A 27,437-nucleotide genomic window follows, 5' to 3' on the forward strand; every position below is an offset into this window, starting at 1 on the left:
CAACTTATTTGACACTAAACTGGACACCTTTGAAATTGTAATGATTCTCTCTCTCTCTCTCCAAATCTGAATGGACAGTATTAAGTTTCATCTTAAGGGAATCATTGAAGGTCTAGAAGCATGGCCTCTCCTTACTAAACAGCAGCCTGCCTTGGATAGCCAATGCAGATTCTGCTTTAAAGGAACAATGGCCAAATCCAATCCAATCCACTCCAATCCAGTGCAGTTCAATCCAATTCACTTACAATGCCCCAGTTGCAAAATCTCAGCTCAGGTCTGTCTCCCCTCCCCTCAGGCCCTCACTCCATTGTGTATTTAGTTGCTCAGGTCCGTAAGGGGCCAAAGGGCACACAGAATCTGCCCAAGCAATTAGGCTTACGCACTAAGACCTGACCTTTGCTCCGTGAGGAGGATGGCCAACATTTTGAGGCCCCTCCCCTCCTAGGACACCAAACCCATTTGGAAGGTGCTGGATGCCATTCTTTAGCTGCCACAGTGCTTCTTTTTGTTGTTTGTTAATCCCCACCCGAGGATACTTTTTCAATGATTTTTAGAGAGGATGGAAGGGACAAGGAGAGACAGAGAGAGAAACATTGATGTGAGAGAGACACATTGATTGGTTGCCTTTCACACATGTTCCAACCAGGGCTGGGGATTAAGTCTGCAACCAAGATACGTGCCCTTGACCAGAACTGAACCTTCAGTCCACGGGCCGATATTGTACCCACTGAGCCAAACCACTTAGGGCTAAGCGTTTTTTCTTTTCTTTTTCTTTCTTTCTTTCTTTCTTTTTCTTCTTCTTCTTCTTCTTCTTCTTCTTCTTCTTCTTCTTCTTCTTCTTTTTTTTAATATTTTATTGATTTTGTACAGAGAGGAAGGGAGAGAGATAGAGTTAGAAACATCGATGCGAGAGATTCATCGATCAGCTGCCTCTTGCGCACCCCCTACTGGGGATATGCCTGCAACCAAGGTACATGCCCTTGACCGGAATCGAACCCGGGACCTTTCGGTTCCCAAGACGATGCTCTATCCATTGAGCCAAACCGGCCTCGGCAGCTACAGTGTTTGTGAATGGTAATCTCCAAGTGATCAAAAGTTAGCCAGCACATACTGGGAAAATTTGACCCAGCAAGCCTTTACTAGCTACTTAACATGTGCTCAGCACTATTAAGCATTCAACAGAAGTACCCAGTGCGGTATCTGTGCATGATAAACAGGTAGATAGCAGTAAGAGAAAGTATGTGATTAAGGACCAAAACTCAAGGTATAATCAATGGGATGTCCATTATAAGGGAGAACTTTCTGGAAGCTTTGCAGAAGGAGAAAGATTTTTGGAGGACAGACAGTGACAAATGGCCTTAGGGTTGTGCTGTGAGTGCCTCCCTGAAAGTTTCTAAGTGGTCTTTCTCCCGTCCCCATTGTGCGCTCTGCACTGTCCTTCTCAGAGCAGAGGTCACTGTGTGGCATCGGAACGAAGACAAGCTTGTCAATGGGTCACAAGGCTGTCTGCTGTGAGTCACAAGGCCTTGCTTAAGCAGGGAACTAGCAGCCTGCTCTTCCCTGGGGATGAGAACTGGACACGTCTGTCATGCCAGAGAGGATTACTTAACATGACAGTAAGTCTTATTCGGAAGGGAAGCAAACAGTAGTCCGAGAAGATGCTGCCGAGTAACTGGGCAACTGGAGTGCCATTCCTGGTGCGGACATTTCCCCAGGTGCTCTTCCGAGAGCCATGTGCAAACCCTGCCTGGCGGGGCTCCTCCAAACAGCAAGGATCATGGGACGCTGCCCTGCTCAGCTAGCAACTCACAAGCCTGCCCTTAGGAAAACGCCTACCACTCCCTCCCTCCATCACATTTCTGAAGCCGCCCTGTGCCAAGGATGAGGAAGACCTGGATCTGTTCATAGGCGGTTCCTGGGGAGGCTATAGCGATAGGGCAAACAGCATCTTGACCAAACAGCATCCCCAAGGCCTGGCAATCTTCACAAGAGCAGGGCAGTGTCCATCTTACCAGTCATTTAGCCCAGCACTCAGCATGGTGCCTGCACAGCCTATCTGTGCCAGGCACATGTGTCTGTTCGAATGGATGGATGAGTTAATGACATTCTCAAGGATGCTGTGTTTATTTTCTTTCTTTCTTTCTTTCTTTTTAAATATATTTTATTGATTTTTCACAGAGAGGAAGAGAGAGGGATAGAGAGTTAGAAACATTGATGAGAGAGAATCACCGATCAGCTGCCTCTTGCACACCCCCTACTGGGGATGTGCCCGCAACCAAGGTACATGCCCTTGACCGGAATCGAACCCGGGACCTTTCAGTCCGCAGGCCGACGCTCTATCCAGAGCCAAACTGGTCCCGGCAATTTTCTTTGTGCTCTTTGTCTACTCTAGACGAGGAGCCACCCCCTTTGCCCACCAATGCACTCACACTCTGTGTACCCTCTGACAGCTGAGCAAGTACCTGGAGATACTCCTTGTTGGAATCCAAGTTGGGTGTCCAGCCGTTGTCATCCCCATGGAGTCGGCTTTGCTGAGGTCTCCACCTCCCGTCGGAATAGGTAGAGGAGGCACTGATCTGCTCGTTAGCAATCCTGCCGGACTCCATTCCCAGAGGGACATTGCACTGAAAGTCTGGGGAGCGGAGATGGTCAAGCACAGAGTTAGACATTCAATCTCATACCCTCAGGACTTGCAAAATACATCTCCCTTCTTGGGACAAGTCCTTGCAGGCATTCTCTCCTCTTGAAGACCTAATTATACACTGGCATGTGGTTTTGTTCTTTTTTTTTTTTTTTTTTTTTTTTGTGTGTGTGTGTGTGTGTGTGTGTGTGTGTGTGTTTTAAAGCTACACCAAGTCCTAGAGCTTGACAACCCCTCTGGGTCTGAAGGAAACTAAATTGGACCTAAAAGAAATCAGCTGTGGGTAAATAAGAATCATCATACAAATTAAAAATACAATCCAAAGCACAAGGACTGTTAGTGCTGCAGGCTACAGATGCTCAGAGACGCCAGATGCACCATTATTGAAATACAGGTACATGTGTGATCGACTGAGGCAATTTGGGTGGGCTGATACATCGTGGGAAGCCTGCTTCATTAATAAACACCCAGAAGGCATCTTTTGCTTCTTCTTTTCTTTCGCTCCAGTGTCTCATGAGTTCTAGTACAGAAGTCAGACATTACAAAGCAGCAAGTACCTGTCTTCAGGAGACCTCTCTACACGCATGTGCATGTCAGTCTCCCTTCCCCCGAACCACCTGTCTGGGCAAATAGACCCGGAAGTCCCTTCCTCTGCCCTTGCGCCGTCAGTTCCATTGCTGCCCTTTCATGGTTACTGCAGACACTGGTCAATATTTATGTGTGCATGTGTCTGATAAGGACCAGCGAGCGTTTCAGGTTTCAGATCTAGTTAGTTTTATGACTGCTCTGGCCATCTGCAGAATTGGGTGCCATCTGCAATATTATTTTCTTGTCACTCAATATTCATGAGCCCTTGGAAGAAAAAAAAAAATCCCAGAATAAAACGCATCGACTTTTCAGCAGGCCAGGCTGCCGTGCCTGTAGGTAAGCATGAGGCATGCTGTCTACAAGCATGGCAAACTTTCCCTGGCTCTAACCATCCTTCAAGTGCTCCGTCAGTCCTTAGGCCAGTGATCGGCAAACTCAGTAGTCAACAGAGCCAAATACCAACAGTGCAACGATTGAAATTTCTTTTGAGAGCCACATTTTTTAAACTTAAACTTCTTCTAACGCCACTTCTTCAACATAGACTCGCCCAGGCCATGGTATTTTGTGGAAGAGCCACACTCAAGGGGCCAAAGAGCTGCATGTGGCTCGCGAGCCGCAGTTTGCCAACCACGACCTTAGGCTATCATGTGGGTTTCTAATGGGAAATGGGAGCACAGCTGAAGCACACGCTCAGGAGGAGCGGATATGAAGATGGATGGCACTCCGGGCAGGAGACTGATGGCCCAGAGAGCAAGCCCAGGGCCCTGGGCTCAGCTGCATGTTGCGCTGTGCACCGTGCCTGGCGCATAGCAGGAGCTCAGGCCGCTGTATGTCCTGGAAGTGTGAGGGAAGGTGTGGGATAAGTTCTACCCGGGGCCAGAGATGTTTTAACGTCAAAATACATACAGAGAGATTTAAAACTGCTGCTTCTGACAATGGTCACTGAGGCTTGGAGAGGAAGGAAAAAAGAGTCCCAGACTCAATGTTAGCACAGGGGGAGTTTTATATAGATATCCTAACTGACCTCCCTTTTATTTATAGATGAGAAAATGAGATGCTCCCGTAATTTTCCCTGGGAATAACGAATTCTTGGTACACATACTATTTGTTTCCTTTAAAGAAATGAGCACCCAGATGGACACTTGTTCTGCTTCTATTCATCTTTGCCTAACAGCTCCCATTCACTGAACTCAGATGCCCATGCAGGCTCTGCAGAATGCCCGCCAGGCCCATGGCCTTTGGGAGGTCAGCTCGCCATCCCTGCTCTGAGGAAGGGACAGGACAGAGGGGTTCCCAACCGGCCAACTCACTCTCGAGCGGTTCTTGGTGGACCAGGTGGTAGCGGGCGGAGAAGCCATCCTTGGCCACCGCCATGTCTGTGTGGAAGGTCAGAGAGAGGATCCCTGTCGACGAACGTAGTTCCGAGGGTGTTTTGGTCCCGCAGTACTTGCCGATCAGGGGACCCACTGGACATGCAGAACAAAGAGAGGGCAACAGAAACGGAAACGTCAAACGCCGTTTTCAGTATGTCCTTCCTTCCCCACAAGTGCAAGCCATTCAGGCCTCCCTTTGTATGTCTTGGCGTAAGAGAACAACCAAAGATATGCTTTAGGGACAGTGTCTAACATTTTGCCTGCACAGTAAACAGTCCCTTCACAGACCCGCCCCATCCTGTCCTCACAGCCCGGGAGATGGCAGGAGAGGTATCATTGCAGTGCCTGCTCTACAGAAGAAAGGATTGAGGCTCCCAGAGGTCACGCGACTTTTCGTTATTCAGCCGGCAAGGAAATGACAGAGCTCCAGCCCAAGTTTTATGACTAAATCTTGTGTTTTTCTCAGGAAATGAAACTGCTTAGCTGTTGGGTCTCCCTAATGGGGCAAAACACTTAGAATGACTACCAAAGCGAAAGGTTGGTTTCCTCGCTGATACAGACTATTCCCAAGTCTTACGCTGGTCTCTTGCCAAGAGATACAGGTTCCGGGTTCCTCTGGGCCTCGGGTGACATCTATGACTATATTAATAATAATGGAATTATAGTATTAATAATAATAATGATGACAACAGCAGCTTATTTATACAGATACGACAGATAGGTCAGAGGCGGCTTGCGCAAGGCTGCAGAGCCACTAATAAGCAGAGTGGGATTTATACCTCATCAACCGGCTTGAGAGTCCTATGTGGGCACAGAGGGTGGCCACTGAGTCATTTTCCATGGAAACCCTGACAACATGAAGGAGAAAAGAGCATCGCTGATAGTTTTTCTCATTTTCACCCAAATATCTACTCGGTCTCCTCTTAACCTTCTCCAAACCAATGTCTCCCAGAAAGGATTGCCCTCCTGCAATCTCGGAAACGCTCCTTGGTGTAGGATGAGACAAGAACGTCATGGTGGGTCCCATACACACCCTAGGGAGCTGTGCAGTCTCGCTCCCTATTTTTATTGTCCCTAAAGCAATGAGCAGGTCCGGGAGAGGCTCCCGAAGAGTGCCTGGTGACGGCGACGACGACAGCACTCACCGTGGGGGATGCCGTCCCAGATGTCCAGCCAGTCGTATTTGCAGTCTCCCTCCCCCACCTGCAAGGGGTCGTGCTCCAGGTCAAAGGTCAGAAACTGCAGGACGATCTCCATCTTGGGTTTGGCCAGGATGGTGAAGGTGCAGTCCAGGTTGTGCGGGTACTTCTCGGGGAACCCGGGGGACTCGATGGTCCCGTTGGGGCTGGTGAAGTTTTTCGAACAATCTTCGGAGCCTGCAAGTCAGAGAGAACCGCAGCGTTAAGAAGGGAGGGGGAGACGCCTTCCTGAGCTGCCTCTGCGACATGAGCTATTTAAATGCCTGGGCCCACGTTCCTACTCAGGGGCTGTTTGTTTCCACTGGAGTGGCCCTTGAAGCAACATACTCTTCCCATTCATGTGTCAAGCCCGTGAACGGGACCCTCTTTAAGAGAGAAATTAAGGAGGTGAGGTGGTTAGCTCTACATGTAAGAGTAAGAATAGTAATTGAGGAATTGGGGGGCGGGAGAGAAGTGTGTGTGTGTGTGTGTGTGTGTGTGTGTGTGTGTGGAGAGAGAGAAAGAGAGAAAGAGAGGGAGTTTGATTCTCTTGAAAAGAGGAACAGAGACTTCTTTCTCAATTACTCAGCTGCTTGCTCCAGAAATGTAAGTTATTTCAATCCTTAAGGAAGGCTTGCTGATTGCCAGCAGGGCAAACAATGTTACCCCTTATTTATTGCTGACCTCAACACAGCCCCTATTGTACCAGCGCCAACCGAGTGCCCCCTTCTCCCTCCGAGATCCAAGGTGCCCCAGGGGAGGGGCAAAGGGGAGCTCGGGTCTCATTCATGTCATGACTATATTAAAACGAGCTGCTCTGTAGTGGCCAGACAATGAACAATCGATGTTTGTAGCCGGTGGATCACAGTGGGGCACTGGGGCTGTGAAAGGCCACTCGGCAGCAAGTCCTGAAAAATGCGGCCCGTACTGCCCCGGGGGTGGGGGCTCCCGGCTCCTTTCTGCAGGGTGGCCTCGCTGTGCGGCTCAGCGCTCGCGTCTGCTTTCCCGGGACTCGGGGAGGCGTCCTGACTGCGGGTGGCACACACTGGCACCCCGAGGCGGGCCTGGCGGGCGGTGGGAGCTGTGACAGGATCACAACCACCCTACCCCTCATGCCTCTAGGTGGAGTCACATTCCCAGAGTATGGTGACGCAGCCCGCCAGGAGAGGCCTGGGGACAGCCCAGGATGCTGCAGCCAGGCCCGAGGGACTTGAGCTGCACAGGGCGCCCCCTAAGACCAGTTAATGCAACGTGGGTCCTGTCGGACAAGCAGAATTGACTTCATGACATTCTGATTTAAAAAAAAAAAAAAAAAAAAGGAAGCAGGATTTATGAGGAGAATAGATAGGCCCTCTAAGCATGAGGAAAAAACACACCCAAATCCTCAGTAAAGCAGGTGTTTACTGGCAGGAAGTGTCTCCCAGGAGCCCCCAGAAACACAACTCCGCGATGTCAATATACGGATCCCGGCCTGGGGCGACGTCTTTATCCACAGCTCCTGCGGAGCCCCCTCCGTGAGCCTCTTTATTGATGATGGCTGTCTGGGAAGCAGCGAAGTCTGACTAGGAAAAGGTATCATGCAGATGAGTAGGGGTGGTGACATCAGGCAGGAAATTCCAGCATCGCCACCGACCCAGCACTGAGCTTAGGCAGGTGGGCCTGACACATGGGGCGAGAGCCAGCCTCTTCAGGACCTGTTGGGGGGTCTCTGTGGGCCACGTCTCAGCAGCTCCACATCCCATCATTCCGGGGCAGGGCAGCCCAATGGGCGGCCAGGGCCAGCGGGAGGAGCTGGATGGCACCCCAGTTTCCTAGCCAGTCCCTGGCGTTGGTTACCATTTAGCCCTCAACCCCAAGGCCTCCTCAATGGCCAGATGAGGTAGTTGGATGAGGCCAGGCCAGCTGGCAGGTCTTCGGCCAAAGGGAACTTTGAGAAGTTTAGTGTTGTGCGGCCTGCTTCATGCGGGCAACTCAGCCAGGGAAAAGGAGCTCTTCACAGCACGCATCCAGAGCTGGGAAGGCATTGACCTTCCTTCCAGAAATGGATCTACCATGTCTCCAGAGGTGGCTCCATCATCACTCCAGAGGCGGCTCCATCATCTCTCCAGAGCTGGCTCTACCATATCTCCAGAAGGCTCCATCATCTCTCCAGAGGTGGCTCTATCATCTCTCCATAATATTCCCTCCCAAAAATCGGGACTTTTTTAAAATGCTGCGGGACGCAAGGGGAAAATTGTTGAAAATCGGGACTGTCCCACCAAAAGTGGGACGATCTGGTCACCTTAGTAGGAGGCGGGGAAATTCCAGCTGCAGTGCAGGACCTCAGACCAAAGAACCCTCGCTATGAAAAATGCCTGTTCCATGGTTTCCTCTGCAAAGTGCACAGCCGCCCTGCGAGCGGGAGGAGACTCTGCAGGCACACAGCTATTGACAACATGTGGGCTTTACCCGGAGCTGAGCTTGGCCGGACTGCAGAAGGCGCATCCAGCTCTTCAGTCCGAGGAGTGGGGGGAGGGGGCCCTCCAGCTTTTCTCTGTCTGTGAGTGACCCCAGAGATTTCAGTCCCCAAAACATCCCCTGGGCACCGGGAAAGAAAACCTGATCTTGAACATGGGTCCGAGGAGCACAGGAAAACAAACAAAAAAAGCCAAATTTTCCAGCGATTCCAGTCTCTAAGGCTGTATTTTTGAGTTATTTTAAAATTCCTTTCTCTGTTCGACCCAAGATTGGGGGACTGGAGAGCTTGGGGGTTTACGAGTTGTTTTGGTTTACCCCTTTCCATGTGGCCTGTCTGGTAACGTGCAGACTCCTTTACAAACCACTTCATTCAGGCAGACACGCACTCCCGCCCCAGCCACACGGCCCCTGCCGGCACCCAAGCGGCTGTCAGCTTCCTTTCGCAGCCGTCTCGCCAGGGCCATGTGCTGGCGAAGGCTTCCAGAGCCTTCTGTGTGGGTATGTGTGTCTGTGTTTACGGTTCCCCCTTCTTTCTCTATGAGTCCGACGGGCAAACATAGCTGCGTGTGTTTAGATTTCCTCGGAATGTGTACGCGCTTCTTTCATGTCCTGCAGATGATGTCAATGGTGTATTTTCTCTCGAGACTCCCACGGTGGGTGCAGGGCACAGCGCCTGGAGGAATGTTGATGTTTGCACCCCCACACGTGTCCTAGTATGTGCTTTCTGCCGAGTGGTCGTTCATGCCCAGAGAGGCTCTTTGGGAGGGACACGACGGCAGGTTGCAGTGGCCCCGAGAAACCACTGGGCTTCGTCTTCTTTCTTACTTGCCCAGAAGCAGGGCTGTTGTTGGCGGGGATAGATACCCCCCCCCCCCACCCCCCGTAGTCACGTCCTTCCTCCTTGTACAGACCACAGCAGTCCTGACAGCAAGCTGCCCACGTCTCCACACCCAGGCCGCCCCTTTCGGATGGCGCTCTTGTTTCTAAGAAGTATGCAGACTCGCCACCTCATTCAAAAATCCTACCTCAGCTGTCCTCAAAATGGCAATGCTGAGTTAGATGCCCTCCTGTGTTTTTAGCTTTTAACACTGTCCCTTTAAATCTGAGTAGGGTTAACACCCACTTTCCTGGGGCGTTTCATCAGGGATCGGAGCTGGCCCAGGACTCGGGGACTGTGGATCGAGCCATTCAGGAGCTGCCCACCCACCTGGGGCCACCGCCCACAGATTGTCGGTGCCCGTGGCCTTGTGGAGGCAGGCGGGTGGTGACCCGCTGCAGATGGCCCTTCTGGGGACTTGTCTCTGCGGGAGAGTCCGGGCTCCCACCCTGGCTCGACACAGTCCCCTCGGCCCCACCCCTTCATCAGACTCCACGTTCTTGTTCTCCGGCAGACAAATTTAACAAATATTTAGACAGAGTGGATATAAAAAGTGCTTTCAGCAGCTACCACTTCCTTTTGAGAACTGTTTAGTGAAAAAGAAAATATATATGAATAGCTCCCCTCACGCTGAACTCAACAGGCGCCGGGCCTGGGCCTCTTGATGACAAGGCCTCCGCTTTCACCAGCTCCGTCCACGAGCTGCAGAACTCGGGCTGGGGAGGGGAGCACGCTCCTTCGATGGGGTGGAGCCTCTCAGGTGGCAGAGCTGCCGAGGGACAGGGGAGAATTGGGGGGTGAGCTTCCCGCAGCCTCAAGATCTTGAGATCCCCTGTCAGAGGGCAGGGCACGCTGCTGGGAGAGCAGAAATGGAGACGCTGAGCCAGCGTCTTGTGAATGGAAGCTGAATCTCTCCAGGTCTGGGCATAAGCACTGGCCCCTGCTCTCAGCAACCTAAAGGGGAGCCAGTCGAAAGCAAACAGTCTGCTGGACGTGCACCATCTCTGTCTCTCTCTCTTTTCTTTTCTTTTCTTTTTTAAAAAAAATATATTTTATTGATATTTTTACAGAGAGGAAGAGAGAGGGATAGAGAGTTAGAAACATCGATGAAAGAGAAACATCGATCAGCTGCTTCCTGCAAACCCCCCACTGGGGATGTGCCCGCAACCAAGGTATATATGCCCTTGGCCGGAATAAAACCTGGGACCTTTCAGTCCGCAGGCCGACACTCTATCCACTGAGCCAAACCGGTTTCAGCTCTCTCTCTCTTTTCTTATTGCTTTTTCGGGGTGCACTTCATTGGCATTTAGAAAGTGGGGTTTGACGGGTAGAAGCGGTAAAGTGGATCAGCGAGGGGACTTTCTAGGAGCCATCACTGAATTTCAAAGCTGCTGTCTGACCCCAGTGGGGGCGCGGAGGCCACACGGAGATCTTTAGAGACTCCACACAATACAAAGATTATGTCCGCCTGCCCCGTGTAATTCCAAATAACGGTAACATTAAACCGTGAAGTCATTAGGGGGAAGGTCAACCCAGTTTCGCTTTTTTCCCATGAAGAGTATTGTGTCTTTTCAAAAACACGAGAATCAGATTCGTCCCAACAGGGGTTTTCTATTGAACTGGTGCCCCTTCTCTTTCGGTGACACAAGCAAAGCTTGTCGCCCCGTCGGGCATCCCCCAGCACATGGCCCTCGCCAGTTGGGTGATAACTACAACCGGCTTTCCATCTTGGTCTGTGTCTGTCTGCAGGTCTGCCTGAACCTCTCTTCCCTCCATCAACCTGTCTATGCGCACACGACTGTGACACGGTTCCCATAGGCGCTGCCCCACAGCCAGGCACAGAGGGTGGTGCCCCATTTTCTCTTAGATGCCCAGGGCCTGGCTTCCCACCCAGGACCGCACTGACCTGTCTTGAAGATCTCGTAGCGCAGGGAGAAGCCGGCGCCCTGCCGGGCGTAGTCGGAGGTGAACTTGATGAAGAGCACGGAGCCCGAGGAGATGATGGTGGGCGGAGCGATGTTCCCACAGTGCTTCCCCAGGAGGTCCCCAGACTCGCTGTCCCCATCCCGGATCTCGATGAAATCATACCTGGGTGAGGAGGGCGCGAAGGGGCACAGGTGAGACAAGACCACTGGAAGGAGATGAAAAGGACCTCTTGTCTCACTGCAGCTCATGTGCTCTCTCTCCATTCCTTTGCAGACACTCCGGTGTTCCGGATTGCTCAAACAAGGTCCCTCACGTTTGCTTGCAGAGTGTCAAACACACACACAGGAAGTTGCCTTGCTTCACTAAAGCCACAGAGAATGAGCACCTCGGCCGATGGCAAGACTTTAAGGTAGGGGTGTCAAACTCAATCAGAGAAGGGGCCAAAATCTAAAATCCAGCCTAAATCACGGGCCGAATGGTTTACTGAACAGTCATAAACTGTCATTGTGATGGAAACGCAGCGGAGTGCAGTGATGACAGCGCGGTGCGGGCCACATTGCAAGGCCTGGCGGGAAGGATTTGGCCCGAGGGCCTTGTGTTTGACACATGTGCTTTAAGGCCTTATCTCTTGCCTACATATGAGCAGTAGCATCAATCTATCAAATATCTCAAAAAAACATTTTTGTCTTCCTTCCGTAGAACCATTTTTCTATCCATTATGATCTTTCTGCCTCTTGGTTGTTGCCTCTTAGCTCTGTATCACTGCAAGTTGCTTAAGCCATTTGAGCATCATTTCTTCCTCTGGAAGGTGGGGATAAAAACACCCACCTCAGGGGGCTGGGACAAAGATGGAATGAGAAAAATTATATGCGAGGTGCCAGGCACACTGGGGATGTTTCAGAGATATCTGCATTTTCCTGCTCCCTGCCCCACACTTAGGTTTTCTCCTGGGTCCTCCCTCATCTCTTCTCTTTACTTATTCATGACAAAGACTCCCCAAACGTGGGCCACCTCCCTCCCTGAGATGACTCTGCAAAGTTCACATCAGCAACGTCTGGCCAACAACATATTTTTAAAAGGAATCAGCATCACATTAGATAAGGCAATAAAAACCTTTCTCCCAACGCAGGGGCTGAGTCCTCAGGGACCAGCCTCTCGGAGTGCGTAACTCCTAGCCTCAGCAAGAGGCAGAGGGGCTGCCCTCCCTCCCTCCCCCACCGAGGCCTGAGCTCATTTCAAAGGATCCAACTGCCCAGCGGGAAAGACACCTCAAAGCCATCCTTGGCTGGGCTGTGCGACGGCGCTCACTTTATCTACACAGACACACACCCCCGGCCCTGCTGTGTGCTCTGCAATCACTGTGCCCTGACTGGGTTCCTTCTCTGGGGTCCCAGTGCCGAGGTGGAACACTTCCCTACCAGCTCCCTTCCAACTGCTGGTCACAGCACCATTATTTACTGAAACCCACATCTCCCTCTCCATCCCTCTGTGTTTACGTGGCATCAACCTGCTACACCAACATGGGAGAAATCTCTTTCCATTAAAAAGGGGGTCTGGCCTGGCCAGTGTGGCTCAGGGTGGTTGAGCGTTGACCCAGCAACTAAGAGGTTTGATTCCCAGTCAGGGCACATGCTTGTGTCGTGGGCTCGATCCCTGGATCCCTCTCCCTTCCTCTCTCTCTAAAAGTCAATAAAAATTTATTAAAAAAATAAAATAATAAAATAAGAGGGTTTGGAAAGGCTGCCCTCCCTGGATGTGCCAGCCACACACCCAGGGTCTGTGGGAGCCGGCTGCCTGCAGAACTGGCTTCCTGGAGCCAGAGTGGCCTGAGGCCCCACTCCAGCCCCTGACAGCGGCATTTCAGGTTGCTCTCATATTCAGATTTCTCAGGCTGCTCGGACACTTCCAGGTCAATAGGCCTGGGAAGGAAGGGGAAGGTGTGGATCAGGATTCCTTCATTGGCTGATCCCAGACCTGGCATCCCGCAGTGAGAAGAATCCTGGAAGCAGGTTAGAGTCTGGCGTTTCTGCCAGGAGCTGGGGGGGGGTGGTGGTGGTGGTGGTGGTGGTGGTGGTGGTGGTGGTGGAGGAGGATGGCCACCATCAGGGAGGCAGCGGGTGGGGAATAGTGTAGGTCTGGGATTTCACTGTGGGAGATGGTGCTAACTTTGAAAACATGCTTCCTCTCTTCCAAAACAAAAGTGAAAAGACACTTAGTTGGTTGTCAGAGGAAATTCCCCAAACCTTCTGGAAAATCCCTCCTTACTATTTCCAGACTGAGGTAAGTGCTGCGGGCCAGTCACACCCAGTGAGTAATGGGGATGCTCGCCAGCACGCATGGTGGTGGAGAAGCCATGTAGACTTCTTAAGCCCGTGGTGGGCAAACTGCGGCTCTCGAGCCACATGCGGCTCTTTGGCCCCTTGAGTGTGGCTCTTCCACAAAATACCACAACCTGGGCCAGTCTATTCTGAAGAAGTGGCATTAGAAGAAGTTTAAGTTCAAAAAATTTGGCTTTCAAAAGAAATTTCTATTCTTGTACTGTTGATATTTGGCTCTGTTGACTAATGAGTTTGCTGACCACTGTCTTAAGCAGACAGTACCTGGCTACCTGGACTAGCCAAAGTGTGGCTCCTGGAGAGAAAGAGCCCCCCACCTCCCCCACCCCCGCTTCACCCCAGAAGTGACACAGCTCAGCCTAATTAACTGGGCGCCCTCAGGAACACTTAACCCTCTGAGCCTCAGGAACAGAGAAAATGAAAGTAAAAAGGGACATTAGGCCCTTTCTCCTCGGGTTGCTGTGAGATTTCAATGGCCCACATGCTGTATACTCAGTGTATACACAGTCTGGCCGTTAGTATGTGCTTAATGTGAACTGCGGACTGTAAACTGCTGTCCTCAGGCCCATTTCACAGGTGAAGAGGCCGAGGCTGGAGCGGCGGCGCCTTTCCCCGAGAGACAGAGCGAGGAAGGACAGGATAGGAGAAGCTGGAAGGCACACCATTCAAATATTTTGGAGGGAATCTTGGCAAAAGTGTGACCAAAGGTAATATGTACATACTCTGTACTCCAGCAGTCCCACGGCTGGGAATTTTTCCTAAGAAAATAACCAGGCAACCATGCAAAGATGCATATGAATCTGTGTGGGTGGACATATAAGCAACAGCACATGAGAAGTGGAAAGATGCTATGCTTATATCACAGGTCAACATATACATATACATCACAGGTCGATAAAATGTAATACTCAGCTGCTCTACAAGATAGTGCTGCAGGCCTATATGCTTTGTTTATGAAAAAAATGTTCATAATACATTGTTCAGCTGAAAAACATAGATATTTTTACAAATATGTTTTAAAACATGTATGTGTGTGTTTACATGTACATATATATTTCATTGCATACACATACAGAAAAAAAAAAGCCTGAAAGAGTGCACACTAAAATATTAACAGTGGGGAGATAAAATGAGTGGTGGGATAATTGGTAATTTTGACTTTCTTCTTTGTTCTCTTCTATTATGTGAATTGTTTACAATAAGTCTACATTTCTCTAATAAGCCTACATTTATCTAATAAACCACAAAGATATAAAATAAAACTACTTCCATTAAGGGTTGTTTTCCAAGTGGAAGAGCCGGGAAACATAACCCAGCTTTCATAGTTTAGCAGATAAAAAATAAATACCACCATTGCCATCCCTCTCACAGACTCACCGGGAGGACGAACTAAGACACAGCCTGTGGGGCACCTACCACAGAGCCAGGGACAGGGCCCCACTCAACAAATACTTAATGTTTCTGTGAAGACCACAGGCTATCTCCATGGCTGAGGTGCCACTTCTCCCCTCTGTCAGGAGGGAGAGGGTTTATCATATTGGCTGATCGCCCCTGGATCCACTGAGGGGATCAGCAGAATCAGGGGTGGAGCAGGCTGCCCATCAATGCCACATCTACATGCCTCAATGTCTTCAATGGGTACACGGCCCAAACCCTTCTGTGTAACTCCGACAGCTACAAATACATCCTCACCTTCTCTCAGGCACACAGAGTGAAGAGATACACCTGGAGAAAAAGTTTTCCTGTCACTCCATCGCATTATACATTTTCTCTCTGAGCTGGTTATTTAAAGGAGCCCTCTGCTGAATCCTTTTGTGAAGCAAATGATCCGCCCTTCCTTAAACTTCTGGGAAAAGCCGTTTTTTCCCCATCAGGTTTGCTTAAGGGAAAAGCTACCTGGCGTTGTACTTGGTGGTGGATTCTCCCTCCTTCCGGGGTCCGGGTTTTGCCCTGCGGACAAACCCCAGTCAACCACCAGGGCTGAGTCTGGGCTTTCTGTAGACAAGACCCACTCCAAATGACATGCTGACCCACACAGAATGTCTCAGTTGCCTCCTGTGGGACTGACTCATTGGGGGAAATTTTTTATTAGGGATTTGCCACAGCTGGAGTCAATCTCAGACATTTCGTGTTGTCAGGTTCGTGTGAGAAAGCTTGCAAGCCGTCCGTGGCCTTGGGATAAGTATGACTCGGAGTCCAGCATCTAGAATCCAGTGTTTGTTTGGTGAAGGAATCGGGGATACAGCGTGGGGTTCAACCCCCAACCTCCAAACAGTCCAGTAAGGGTGTGCAAAGCCTTGACAGTGGAATTAAATTTTTTTTTGTTAATCCTCACCCGAAGATATTTTTCCATTGATTTTTAGAGAGAGCGGAAAGGAGGGAGAGAGATACAGAGAGAGAAATATTGATGGAAGAGAGACACATTGGTTGGTTGCCTCCCACAGGCACCCCAAGTGGGGCTAGGGATTGTACCTACAACTGAGGTACTTGTCCTCGACCGAATTGAACCCAGGACCCTGCAGTCTACAAGCAGACATTCACTCTATCCAGGAGCCAAACTGGCCAGGGTGACAGTGGAATTCATTTAAGAATCCACGGGAGAGACATGGAAAAGCAACAGCCTCATCTCTTCCTCACCTCACTTGGTCAACATGAGGAGGGGGGCTCTGGTCTCCATGACCCTGTCCATGCTCCACACTTCCCGGCAGGCCACCCAAGGCTGGGAAGCAGAGTGATGTCCAGCCCCTTTCCGAGTCTGCCTTTGTGAGGGGACTTCTATATCAGTGAGTACTTGCGTGCTCCGAGGAAAATGCTGTGCCCACCCTCTGGGGTTTAGGTCTACACATCGGCCCACCCAAGTCCTGAAGCCATAACCTTTGCTCCCCAGGCAATGCCTCCTCTTTCATGCCACTTGTATCATCAAACGTTTAGGACATCACACTGGGTACACAACATGTCTGTTCCAGCCTCCGGCCTTTGCACTTGTTCCTCCCTCTGCCTGCAATACCATTAACTTTCTCTACTGGCTGGTACCTTCTCATCCTTCGAAGTGCAAAAGCCACCTCTTCCAGGAAGCCTGCCCTGACCATCCTGTTTCAGAGAACATGCCCTCATTCTCTGCCTCTCCACCCTCTTATTGCCTGGACAACTATCCCTGCTACAGGAGAGGAGAGGGGCTCGTCTCCCCCAAATGCTGTGGGAGTGGGAAAGGTCTTGTCAATATATTTGCGTGTTCAGAATCCGTGTCCGGCACCAGGCAGTTTGAACTCAGAGGACAAGGGCCTTGCCTTTCACTGCTGCATTTGTAATACGCGTTTGGTGCCTTGCACACAGGAGGGCCCCTCGCCTACTGCTGAGTGAATAAGTGAGGGTCTTGAGGTTGGCACTCCATGCTCAGAAGAATGAACTCTGATGACATCTTCCAAGGAACTTAGTATGTCTGGTCCACCTCACCCCCTTCCCTTTGTGTTCCCACACAGCCAATCCCTGAGCTATTCTGGTTGTGTCTGGAAACCAGAATGCTGCCTTGTGACTCAAAAACACGAAATACAACATTTCGAGTGGAAGAAACATCTCAAATCACGCTGACAGCGCGTTCGCTATTAGCGGCAAACAAATCAGCTATAATTAAAATGCTGTCAAAGTGATTTGAGATTTTCTCACACTTTTCAAAGTTCCATATTTCATGAGGAGATGATCCAGGCCAGAGGATCTGTCACCTCCTGGAGTGCCTCTCTTCCAGGAAGCTCAGAGACACCTACGAGCACTAGCACTGACTTATTCATCCTGACATGAAATCCTGCAGGGAAGTCCAGCCTGTGTCACTCTGTAGTTGAGCTTCAGCCTATGAACCAGGAGGTCAAGGTTCAATTCCTGGTCAGGGCACGTGCCCCGGTTGTGGGCTTGATCCCCAGCAGGGGACGTGCAGGAGGCAGCCCATCAATGATTTCCTCTCATCATTGATGCTATCACTCTCTGCCTCTCCCTTCCACTCTAAAACATATATGCTTTCAGGGAAACTTCACAAAGAAGGCCCAAAGACTCAGAGGCCCAAAGCCAGGCGCTGGCTTCTCAGGTCAGTAGGGACATCCGCCTTTAGGAAGAAATCAGTTTTCCATCAGGTGAGGTCTTCTAAGGAAGCACTTCTCCTTTCCCGGACTGTCTCCCTGCCATTGGTCCCGCTCCTGAGATGGGAAGAGCTCCCATTTACTGAGCACTTACTGTGGGCGAGGCCCTCGTTTAGGTACCACTACATCTGAACCTCATTTAACATACACACCGAGCCCTGTTCCAATCACCATCCATTTGCGGATGCGACACTGAGGCTCAGAGAGGGGAAGTGGCCTGCCCAAAGTCACGTGAAGGAAAGGTCAGAGGTGGACTTTGAACCCAGGCAGTCTCGCTCCAGGGCACAGACCTCACCCACTGCCCTACCTCACCCCGTCCCTTTGCCTAGCTGTTGACTGAGTGTCTGAGAGCAGAGGGAATGCCAGATTGCTAAAGCACAAGAATATTAGGAGGCACCAGGGGCAAAGAAACAGCTTGGACTCAGTTAGAGACTTAACAGAATCTTGCTCTTTTTATTTAGCTGTTTTGTTTAAACAAAGCCTGTAGGACTTGCCAAAATTAATAGACAAGTCACCAATGGAGGCAGTGAGCAAGAGCTTTACAATTCATGGTTTCAAGGCTCAACCCAGTAGAAGTCTAGCGTGTAAGTGTTCAGATGGGATAACATTAATCTTTGAAAGTGAAGTATTTTTACATGCACATATACACCCGTATGTGAACATATGGCCCATCCAGTGAGAAGACAGTATCCTGTGTATTTATAAGCTCTTGAAGTATGATCTAGAGCACATAATCCAAAGTCCATGGCTTTCCAGTGGGGTCCACGGAGGAGTTTCCGTAGACGGGGAACCCCTGTCAACAAATGCAGGAATTTTGTGTGCTTGTGTATATGCACATTTTCATAGAAAAGGGATCTGCGACAAAAAAAAAAAAATCTTAAATGACTTATTCACGGAAGGGCCAGGTGCAGAAGGTCAGCAGGGTGGAAAGTCCTGGGTGCCTAGGAATGGGCGATCCACTGTAGAAGGCCCCAGGGTGACCTTCCCTCCCCAAGCAAATTGCTGGTTCTGCAGTTTGGACTCCCTGACCTTTCCTCCCTGGAGATAACATCTAGGCCTCAGCTGTATTTCAAATCCAGGCCTAGAAAAGCAACAAAACCAGCCACAGCTGATATCGGGACCAGCTGCACTGAATGACCCCCTGCCATGGTGCCAGCCAATCCATCAGTGGAGACCCAGGGACCCTGAATGGTCGCACCTGGAAGAGTACAGAATATTCTATTAAGATCTTCTCTGGGACCTCCCCCAAAACCTCCGCCCTTAAAACCCTTAGGACGGAGAAGGCAGTGCGCTCTCCCTCCCAGGAGCAAGCCTGGCCTCTGCCTTTTCCCTCCCCTCCCTGCCCCAGGCATGTCAGGTTAGCTTCCTCACTCCCAATGCCCTACAACTTAGGTGCGGGGAGGGTGGTTTCTTAAAATCCCTTCTCCTGTGTAAATCCGCCAACAGTGCTTCAGCCACTTGAGTTTTTGAGATTTCATCTCAACCTCCTGTTCTGGGCCCAGGCCCTGGAACCAGCCTGCAAGATTGGCTTCAAGGTCACCCGTCCCTCCGTTTGCTGGGTTCAGAACAGCAAGGCACTCAACTTCCCTCCCGCTGGAGAGTTAACTCACATCGGTAGCTCAGCACAGTGCCTGGCACGCGGTAGGTGCTCAATAAGTCAATGTCAGCTGTTCATTCCTCTTGGTGCTATTATTATTATTATTATTATTATTATTATTAGTTATCTAACTTATTATTATCATTTGCTATCTAACTCCAAGGACTCAGTGCCAAGACTCTACTTTTGTTTGTAGGTTGGCACCGGTGCCAGTTGCCTTTATAATGGTGGCCGTTGGCAGTTCCATTTTCTTCCTTCGTTTCTCCCCACCACACATCTCTGATATTTTGAGCGTTTTCACAGTCCCCTCCCAGCCAGGGTCACCACAGCTCTGGAGAAGGGAGGAAATCTGACCCCCCAGCAAAGGAAGTGTGCAAAGAGAATAACCCAAAACAAATTGAAGGAATTATTCCAGAAAACCTTGAAGGCAAGAATATGGAAACGACAAATAACATCTATTTATAATTGCGGGCTGTTTTCCTGCAGAGGCCCCAGGATGATGGAGAGGGCCCGCCGACCTCATTGTTCCTGGCGAAGCGCCTGCCAAGAACGCCTCGCCATGTGAGGAAGGAGGCCGCTCCAGACAGGGTGTCTGATAAGTGTCACTGCACATGAACTTGCGGGGAGCTCAGGGCACACAACAAAGCCTCCCCCATCGCTCCCCTGACCCTCTGGCCACTTCCCCCGCAGACCTGGATCCCCAGCACGACATTCCTGAGGCCACGTGGCCCCAAACCTGCCCTGCTCCTGGACCAGGAGGCCCTCAGGAGGCCGCAGGCAGGACGTGTTTGCTTACACAAGAAATGGTCTTCTAGGCAGCTGGTGCCCAGGGGAAGGTGAAGGCTTTGGGGGAGAACGTTTGCAGGGTGGCTGCTGGCTCTCTCTTTTCTCTGCCCGTTGTGCACAGTTAGAAAGTCCTTGCCCTCTGCAGGGAGTCTGCCCAGCCCCTGGCCAGTCCTCTGTGATGACACCAGGGAAGTAAGCAGGTCAGAACTGCCCACAGTTCTTTCACCAGCAAGCTGGAGAAGGTGAAACCCAGCAGGGCCAGAGACTCCCTACACTAAGATGACCAGACATCCTGATTTTTAACAATTCGTCCCGCGTCCCTCGGCGTTTTAAAAAAGTCCCGATTTTGACAAATCGTTAGAAATCGGGACTGTCCCGCCAAAAGCAGGACGTATGGTCACCTTACCCTACACTGACCCAGCTGGCCTTGGACAATGAAGCTCACCTGCCTCAGTTTACCTGACCTCATAAATGGGAACAGGGATCATGGCTCTGTGCCCCTTGGGGTGAACAGAAGGGGCAGAAAGTGATGGGCATACAGGGAGGGGAACTGGGAGCACGTCACTCGGCCTGGTGGGCTGGCAGCCCCTGCACTTGGCCGGGTGAATGGTTCCCTCTGGGATGGGTGCTCCCTAATCCTTGGGTCTAATTGCGAGAGTGAATCGGAGCCTGCCCATCTGTCTGAAAGTGGGAGCCTGCGGGGAACTCGGTGTGCTGGGCTGAGGGAATCAACCATGGCATCAGGGAAGTCCTTTCCGGTTTTCCTGGGCTTTGGGCTCCCAGAGTCTCTCCTTTCCCCCATCGCTGGCCTCCAGGCTCCCTGACAAAGCACGGAAAACATGGACCTTGTCTGAACGACGTGCCATGCAGGAATCCAAGCAGGGACACTGGGAGGAGGTGGCAGGTGAGCCGGGCCCTGTCCTTGCTTTTCGTTCGCTCTGAGCTCAGGTTACTGGCCTCAGGGGCGAAGCTGTCATTTCGGAGGCGCCACGGTGGGTGCCCGCAGTGCTGTCCAGCAGGAAGGGCTGCGGCCACGCCAGGGTGGCGATTCTGAATATGGCACTCAGCAGCCAACCAGCTGGAACTGCTTCGGCCTCTCAAGCAGCAACCCGATCACGGCTCTGCAGGCACCTGGCTGAGCTTGGAGCAAAAAGCAGCCCTGTCCACCCCGTGCATGCTAAAGCACTCGCCTCTGCCCATGAAAAAACTGGGTGGGACCCAGCCGGTGTGGCTCAGTGGTTGAGGTCACAGTTCAATTCCCAGTAAGAGCATATGACCTGGTTGCAGACTCAGTCCCAGTAGGGGCCTGCAGGAGGTGGCTGATCGATGCTTCTCTCTCTCAATTGATGTTTCTATTTCTCTATCCCTCTTCCTTCCTCTCTCTCTCTCTCTCTCTCTCTCAAATCAATAAGAACATTGGGGGGAGGGGAGGAGTGAGGAAAGAAAGAACTGGGTGGAAGCAGCGAATGTTCTGAATGTTAGATGCTGCCGACTGGAGGCTCCATGAGATCAGGAGGAAATATGGCCAGAAAGGACACCAGCTTCTACAAGACAGGGAACCAGATTGCAGGAAGTCTCCTCACAGGAGAGAGCCCTGTGAGTCAGACCTCGAAGGGCCTTCCTTCACTCACAGCCACGGTGCTCTGTTGGCCTTGTGCACAGAACTGCTGGCTGGCTGGCCGGCCACAGGAGATCAGGGCCCCGGTGGGCAGTAGAGAACTCAGTACCCAGCACTCAGCACAGCAGCCTGCCCTGAGGCTTGGTCTAGATCCCCTGTCTGCTCGCATCTCAGTTTCCCAGCAGATAAGAAAAAAATAAGAATACCCTCTTACCCTCCTACCACTCTCAAAGGGATGACACATCGACAAATCACTTTGAACTTTCAGATGAAAGGTGCTCTATAAACCTGAGGCCTCATCAACCGTAATTGTTACGGTAATTATTTTAATGATAATAATGATGATAATGGGAGAAGGGGGTGGGGCGGGGAGGAACCCTCCTGCCTGAGACAAAGAGGAACTCTTCCATGGAAACCCACGTCAGGATGCCTCCGGCTCCCGGCAGGCACCCATCTCCTTCCACTGCCCATTCCCCGGCTGAAATATTATTTTCTCCTTCCCTCCCAATAAAACAATGATTTGTTCCACCGTTTTCCCCCTTGCTCACTCCGGTGTGCCTGGCTTCGCCCTGACAGCTCAGCCATGGACTGTTTACACGTCTCGCTCACCCTCCAACACTCCGGTTCGGCTCTGCTGACACCGAAGGCAGGAGAATTCTCTCTGTGTGAGGAATCAATTACTTCCGCTGACACTCTATTAGGACCCCGTGCATCTCCAGATTCTAGGTGGAGAGAAAGGGGTTGGGGAGGCGGGGGGAAGAGGATGGCAGGGAATTGGAAGAGGGTGGTGAGGGGGGGCTGGAGACCAGGGCAGCAGGAGGTGGATGACAGGGGCAGACAGAGATTATTGACTGAGAGCCAGGCCCCCAGCTTGTCTTTAAAAACAGGAAGATTTCTCTCTCTCCTTGACTGACCCGCTGGCATCCGGAGGTGAGTACATGGCAGGAAGAGGCAAAGAAAAGGAATAAAGAGGAGAAAAGGAGTAGCTGAGGAAATAGGAGAGGCCCCAAATACCTAAGCGTTTGAAGGCAGAGGACGGCTCTAGGTACACGGACGCAGGTGTACGAAGGCAGCTCTGCGTGGCGGGCTCCAAACCCCCAGTCCTACCATCACTATCTGTGCGACCGCTCAGGGCCTCAGTAGCCCCATCTGTTCAATGGGAATAACAGTAGTACCGGACCCATAGGCTGGTGGTTGAAGTAAAACATGGAAAGTTCCCGGTGTAGTAGCGTCTGATGCCTGCAGAGAGAGCAGTAGATGTTTGCTGTTCTTGTCTAACTGACAGTCCCTCCAGCCACCTACGAACATACAGTTGAGGCAGAGCAGAAAAACACATACACACCGATAGACTGCCACAATGCTTGGCTCTAAGGCCAGAAAAAAACAGCACAAAAAATCATGTGGATTTTCCTTGCTCATGCTTTCCTGCCCTGCAATCCTAGGCCTAACTCCTTTTCTTTCTTCTCCCCCCGCCCCCCACTTCAAGTTTTGTTTTGACCAGCTAACATTTTTTAGGGCTTTTTCTCCGTCTACTCTGAAATCACCTGAGATGAGTCGAAGCAGTAGGTCTCCTAAAGAAGGACAATTACGGAGGCTCTTTTCTAGAAGAAAAGACAAGGGCAGCTGATATATTTTTCCCGAGATGATTTATCCAGGCAGAGGCAGAAGAATGGAATTAAATTATCTGTTGAGTTTCTCTTAACTCAAAGGTTTCAAGTCCCCTTGCCATTCAAAGGGACAAAAGACAATTTTTATTTTTATTTTTCCCGTAAGTAGGACTCATGACTACCGGAAAACACACAAATCCCTCTTTTTTTAGAAAAATCCATTTTTTTTTAACTGGGTCTATTTCCTTTTCCTCTTTATCCCCTCCACCCAGAGCTCCCACCTGAGTGTCTACAGACACTCTGGCCGGTGTAATTAGTTGGGAGAATTACACAGAGTTACATGAGGTGAGATGCAGGCCTCCCGGGACCTCTGGGTTCAGAGGAGGCACCGGGGCTGCCAGGCAGAACAAGTGGGATTGTGTATTAGAAAACCTCGTGAGTTTTCTCAGTTGGAAGATAAGGATCATCGTTGAGAAGGACGTCCACAGTGCAGCTTTCACTTGAAGAGTTGTGATTGCAACATCACCCGTTTAAAAACAAACTGCCCAGAATAGCGGTGTGCCCCAACTGCCCTTTGACCCTTGCGGGAGGAGAAGAACAATCTGCGGTGCCTTTTCTCGCTCCTGCGGCGGGCTCCGGGGCTGGGTGGAGTCCTTGGTCCAGGGTGGTGAGCGTGGGGTCAGCGGCCAGCTGAGCCTGAGTCAGCAGGGCTGTTCCAGCTTATTGCACCGCATACCTGGAGGGGCATCTGTTTCTGTCGTTAGCAGGGGTGTTGCAATACAGAGAAGGTGTGCTGCTCATTGGCTCCCTGGGGGAATCAGAATGTTTCTGTGGTCGAGCAGGCAGGCAATCTGGAATGACGCCAGGAGGAACCACCTGAGGGTCTCTCCTGAGAGCAACCACAGAGAACTCCGGAGCCACAGAGAACTCTCACTCCGCTCTGGCTTCTAGAAACCCAGGTGGACACCAGCTGAAGCCACACTTCCTATCGGACACTGTGCCTCCTACCATCTATCTGTTTGTACAGGAAGGAGACGGAGGTGGTACTGTGTAGGAGGAAACCGACAAGCAGAACCCAATCCTTCTCACAATCTGGGACCGCTGGCTCCTAACCGCTCACCTGACTGCCTGCCTGATCTCCCCTAACTGTCTCCCCCCCATCAGCCTAATCACCCCTAACCACCTCTGCCTGATGGCCTGATTGCCCCTAACTGCCCCCTCTGCCAGCCTGGTCGCCCCTCACTGCCCCCATTTCTAGTCTAATCACCCCCAACTGCCCCCCACTACTGACCTGGTTGCCCCCAACTGCTCCCCCTGCCGGCCTGGTTGCCCCTCACTGGCCCCCTGTGCCAACCTGGTCACCTCACACAGCTTGCTGTTCGAATGTTGCATGAGAGTATCCTGACCAATTTGCATATTCTTCTATTATTAGCATAGATCGATTTCAGAGAGGAAGGGAGACAAGAAAGAAACATCAATGATGTGCCTCTTGCACGCCCCTACTGGGGATTGAACCAACAACCTGGGCATGTACTCTTGGCTGGAATCAAACCTGGGACCCTTTAGTCTGCAGGCCAACACTCTATTCACTGAGCCAAACCGGCTAGGGCTGACCTCCCAGGTTTTTGTTGAAGAATCAATGAGATGCTGTCTGTGGAGTGCTTAGGAGATGCTCCACATGTGACAGCTTTACCATCAGTTACCAGCTTCCTCCTCCCAAACTCTAAATTCCATGAGGGCAAAGCGTACAATGTGGTCATCACTGCGTTCCCAATGCTTGGCACATACTAGGTTAAGTACTTTTGGATGAATGCATGAACAATCTACTGACATTTTGTGGGTGGGAGACCAAGTCCCCGAGAGCTTAGAGACATCCACAGCCTGTGTCTGATCCTCCTGCTGTCTGTCACTCTGTCCTATCACAAGATGGACAAGTATAGAAGACAGCTCTGTCAGCCTTCCAATGCAGGTGCGTTTCATGCTGACTCACGTCCTGGCATCTCAAATGCAAGATATCACCAACACAACCACCTGCACCCACCTGCTTAGCATTCTCCAGGACTAGGTGCCCCAGGGATATACACATACACTGTATGGTCCATGCCCTTAGAGAACTTACATGCTCAGGACACAAGGTGACCACAATGAACCAAAGGCACGCGAGCAAGTCAAAGCTCTGACTTCAGCATCGGGGGGTCCATAAGAGAGACCTGGAGGAATCCCGCAGACTGGGGGGAGGCAAAGGGGAGCGTGCAGGGGACACTGTAGAGGGGCAGGTGAGGAGTGTGAGCACTGGGCACCCACAGGGTCTCATGCAGGTGTAAGGTTGTATTTGGTTGTGTGAAGTCAGAGGTGTTTACTGAGCACAGGAAATCAATGGTGAGGAGGGGCCAGTTTATTGAGGTCTAGTCTGTTTCCTCTGTTTACTGTAGTCAATTTATCAACTGCTACCTTTCTAAGCTATCACTCCCTCCTTTGGGAGAAGGAGACACGTTTTGGGTTTGTGGATGAGGGTTCCTCTGGCTGTAAATCAACACAGGAACATCTTGTTTTCCCTGGACATCGAGCTAGAGGCTCACTATCCCGAACCTCCAATATCCAGATCATGGGGGTGGGGGGTGGGGGTGATGGATGGTTTCCGAAGGAAAGGTCATGAGCAGCTCAATGCCAAGGACTCCATGCACTGCTGAGACCGTGTTCCCGTCCTCACTCTGCTGTGAGCTTGGCTGCCCTGTGAGCAAGCGGATGAGCAGGCAGTGGGTTGCACTGGCTTGGGGCAAAGCTTAGACCTAAGGCCCAAAACTTCCCAAAGAAGCTGAGCATTTCAACCTTTTCATCTCATCCCATAAACTAATTACTAACATTCTGCAGCACACCAAAAAATATATTTTTTGATAGTCTGACAAAAAAGAAAAAAGACAAAAAAAAGCCGGTATAATTTTGATTCACTCATACCATTCAATCATACAAGAAGGCTGTTGTTGTGTTGGCTGTTGTCACTTAGGAAAGGGTCAAAACAGGCCAGAAGAAGACTCCAGCAGGCGGGTTACTCAGAACAGAAAGTGCCAGCAAGCGCGATGATAGAGACGTCCCAACGGTCCCTGTGACTAGCCCAAAGATGCTGACACAGGAACTAATGTACTAGTACTGTGCATCTACATTAACAAGTAGTTATCATCATCATCATCATCATCACAGTTTTGCAGATGCAGAAACTGAAGGCCTGGAAAGTTTTAAAAGGTCAACAAAAACTCCAAATATGACTTGACCCAGCCAGCCTGTCACAAAAAGTGACATTTAGGGGGGAAAATGTTGACTCATCTTAGGTTTTGGAAGACAGGAAAGTGTGGCACAGAAGGCCCTTTATCAGACAACCTTTGTAGAAAGAACTTCTGGAACTTGGAGGGGGGATGTCTCAGTAGCTGGAGGTTTCACTTGGATGGAGCACTATTCTGCACCCCCCATGCTCCCCACCCCCGAGCAGGTGAATCAGATACTGCTGTGCTGCACGCACACACACTCATTAGTGCAGAGCTTCTGTGCAGGTTCTTGGCCGAAGAAATGTTCTGCCAAGTCTTCTTAGTGGCTTTTGCACTTTGTAAAACATGTTTTCTCCCCATACCCATCTGGAAATGACCAATTCTTAAAAGAACGCAGGCTCTCGAATTTGGTTTTACTGGGTGGAGCCTCAGCTGGGCTGGGCTGGGCTGTCATCCATGCCTCTGTGGGGACGACTCGTGAATAAGCCATGTATCATATGCAGTGGGTGTTTTTCAAAGGCATCGATTTTAGACTTCAGAAATGGAGAAAGGTTCCGTTCTATTGCGTTTGTCTCTAAAACCCTTGCATTGGGCCAGTTGGCTGATGACTCAGGTGAAAGTCAGCCAGCAGCAGCCTCTCCTCACCACAGAAGTGGCTTCTCCCTGTTTGCTCAGGTGGCCCGAGTCCTGCCCTTTTGTCCCTGCGCCACACCGATCTGGCAGGGCCTCAGGCCTCTGGTTGCTGCCAACAACCGGTGACTAGGCCCCGGAGCAGCCTCTGGGTGCTGGGGGCCTGGATTCCTAAGAATGGCCAGGAGATGCGGCTGTGAGTGAAAGTTTCCAAGCAGACAGAACAAAATTCACACGCAAAGGTTAGGGGAAAGGTCTCTGACTGGAGTTTAGTCAGTAATCGCTTAGACCAGTGATTTTAAATTGGTGTGTGTGTGTGTGTGTGTGTGTGTGTGTGTGTGTGTGAGAGAGAGAGAGAGAGAGAGAGGGAAAGGAAAACATCAATGTGGGGGAGAAACGCTGCTTGGTTGCCCTCCACAGGCACTCCGACTGGGAT

General features: G+C 50.9%; 1 protein-coding gene across 8 annotated transcripts in view; it reads right to left on the reverse strand.

The window, feature by feature from the left end:
• NRP2 (neuropilin 2) overlaps positions 1–27,437 on the reverse strand; it is a 119,253-nt gene that overhangs the window by 71,975 nt on the left and 19,841 nt on the right. For all 8 annotated transcript variants that reach the window (XR_004984826.2, XR_004984828.2, XR_004984825.2 and 5 more), the window contains exons 3-6: positions 11,021–11,202; positions 5,748–5,978; positions 4,540–4,695; positions 2,463–2,632 (exon numbers count right to left, since the gene is read on the reverse strand). Coding sequence is in view for 4 of the 8 variants with exons in the window: in XM_036420871.2 (XP_036276764.1) it covers positions 2,463–2,632; positions 4,540–4,695; positions 5,748–5,978; positions 11,021–11,202 (739 nt within the window). In the remaining 4 variants the exon portion in view is untranslated. The remainder of the gene's footprint in view (positions 1–2,462; positions 2,633–4,539; positions 4,696–5,747; positions 5,979–11,020; positions 11,203–27,437) is intronic.

Source organism: Pipistrellus kuhlii, unplaced genomic scaffold, assembly GCF_014108245.1.
Source record: "Pipistrellus kuhlii isolate mPipKuh1 unplaced genomic scaffold, mPipKuh1.p scaffold_m20_p_7, whole genome shotgun sequence".
NCBI classification, from domain to species: domain Eukaryota; kingdom Metazoa; phylum Chordata; class Mammalia; order Chiroptera; family Vespertilionidae; genus Pipistrellus; species Pipistrellus kuhlii.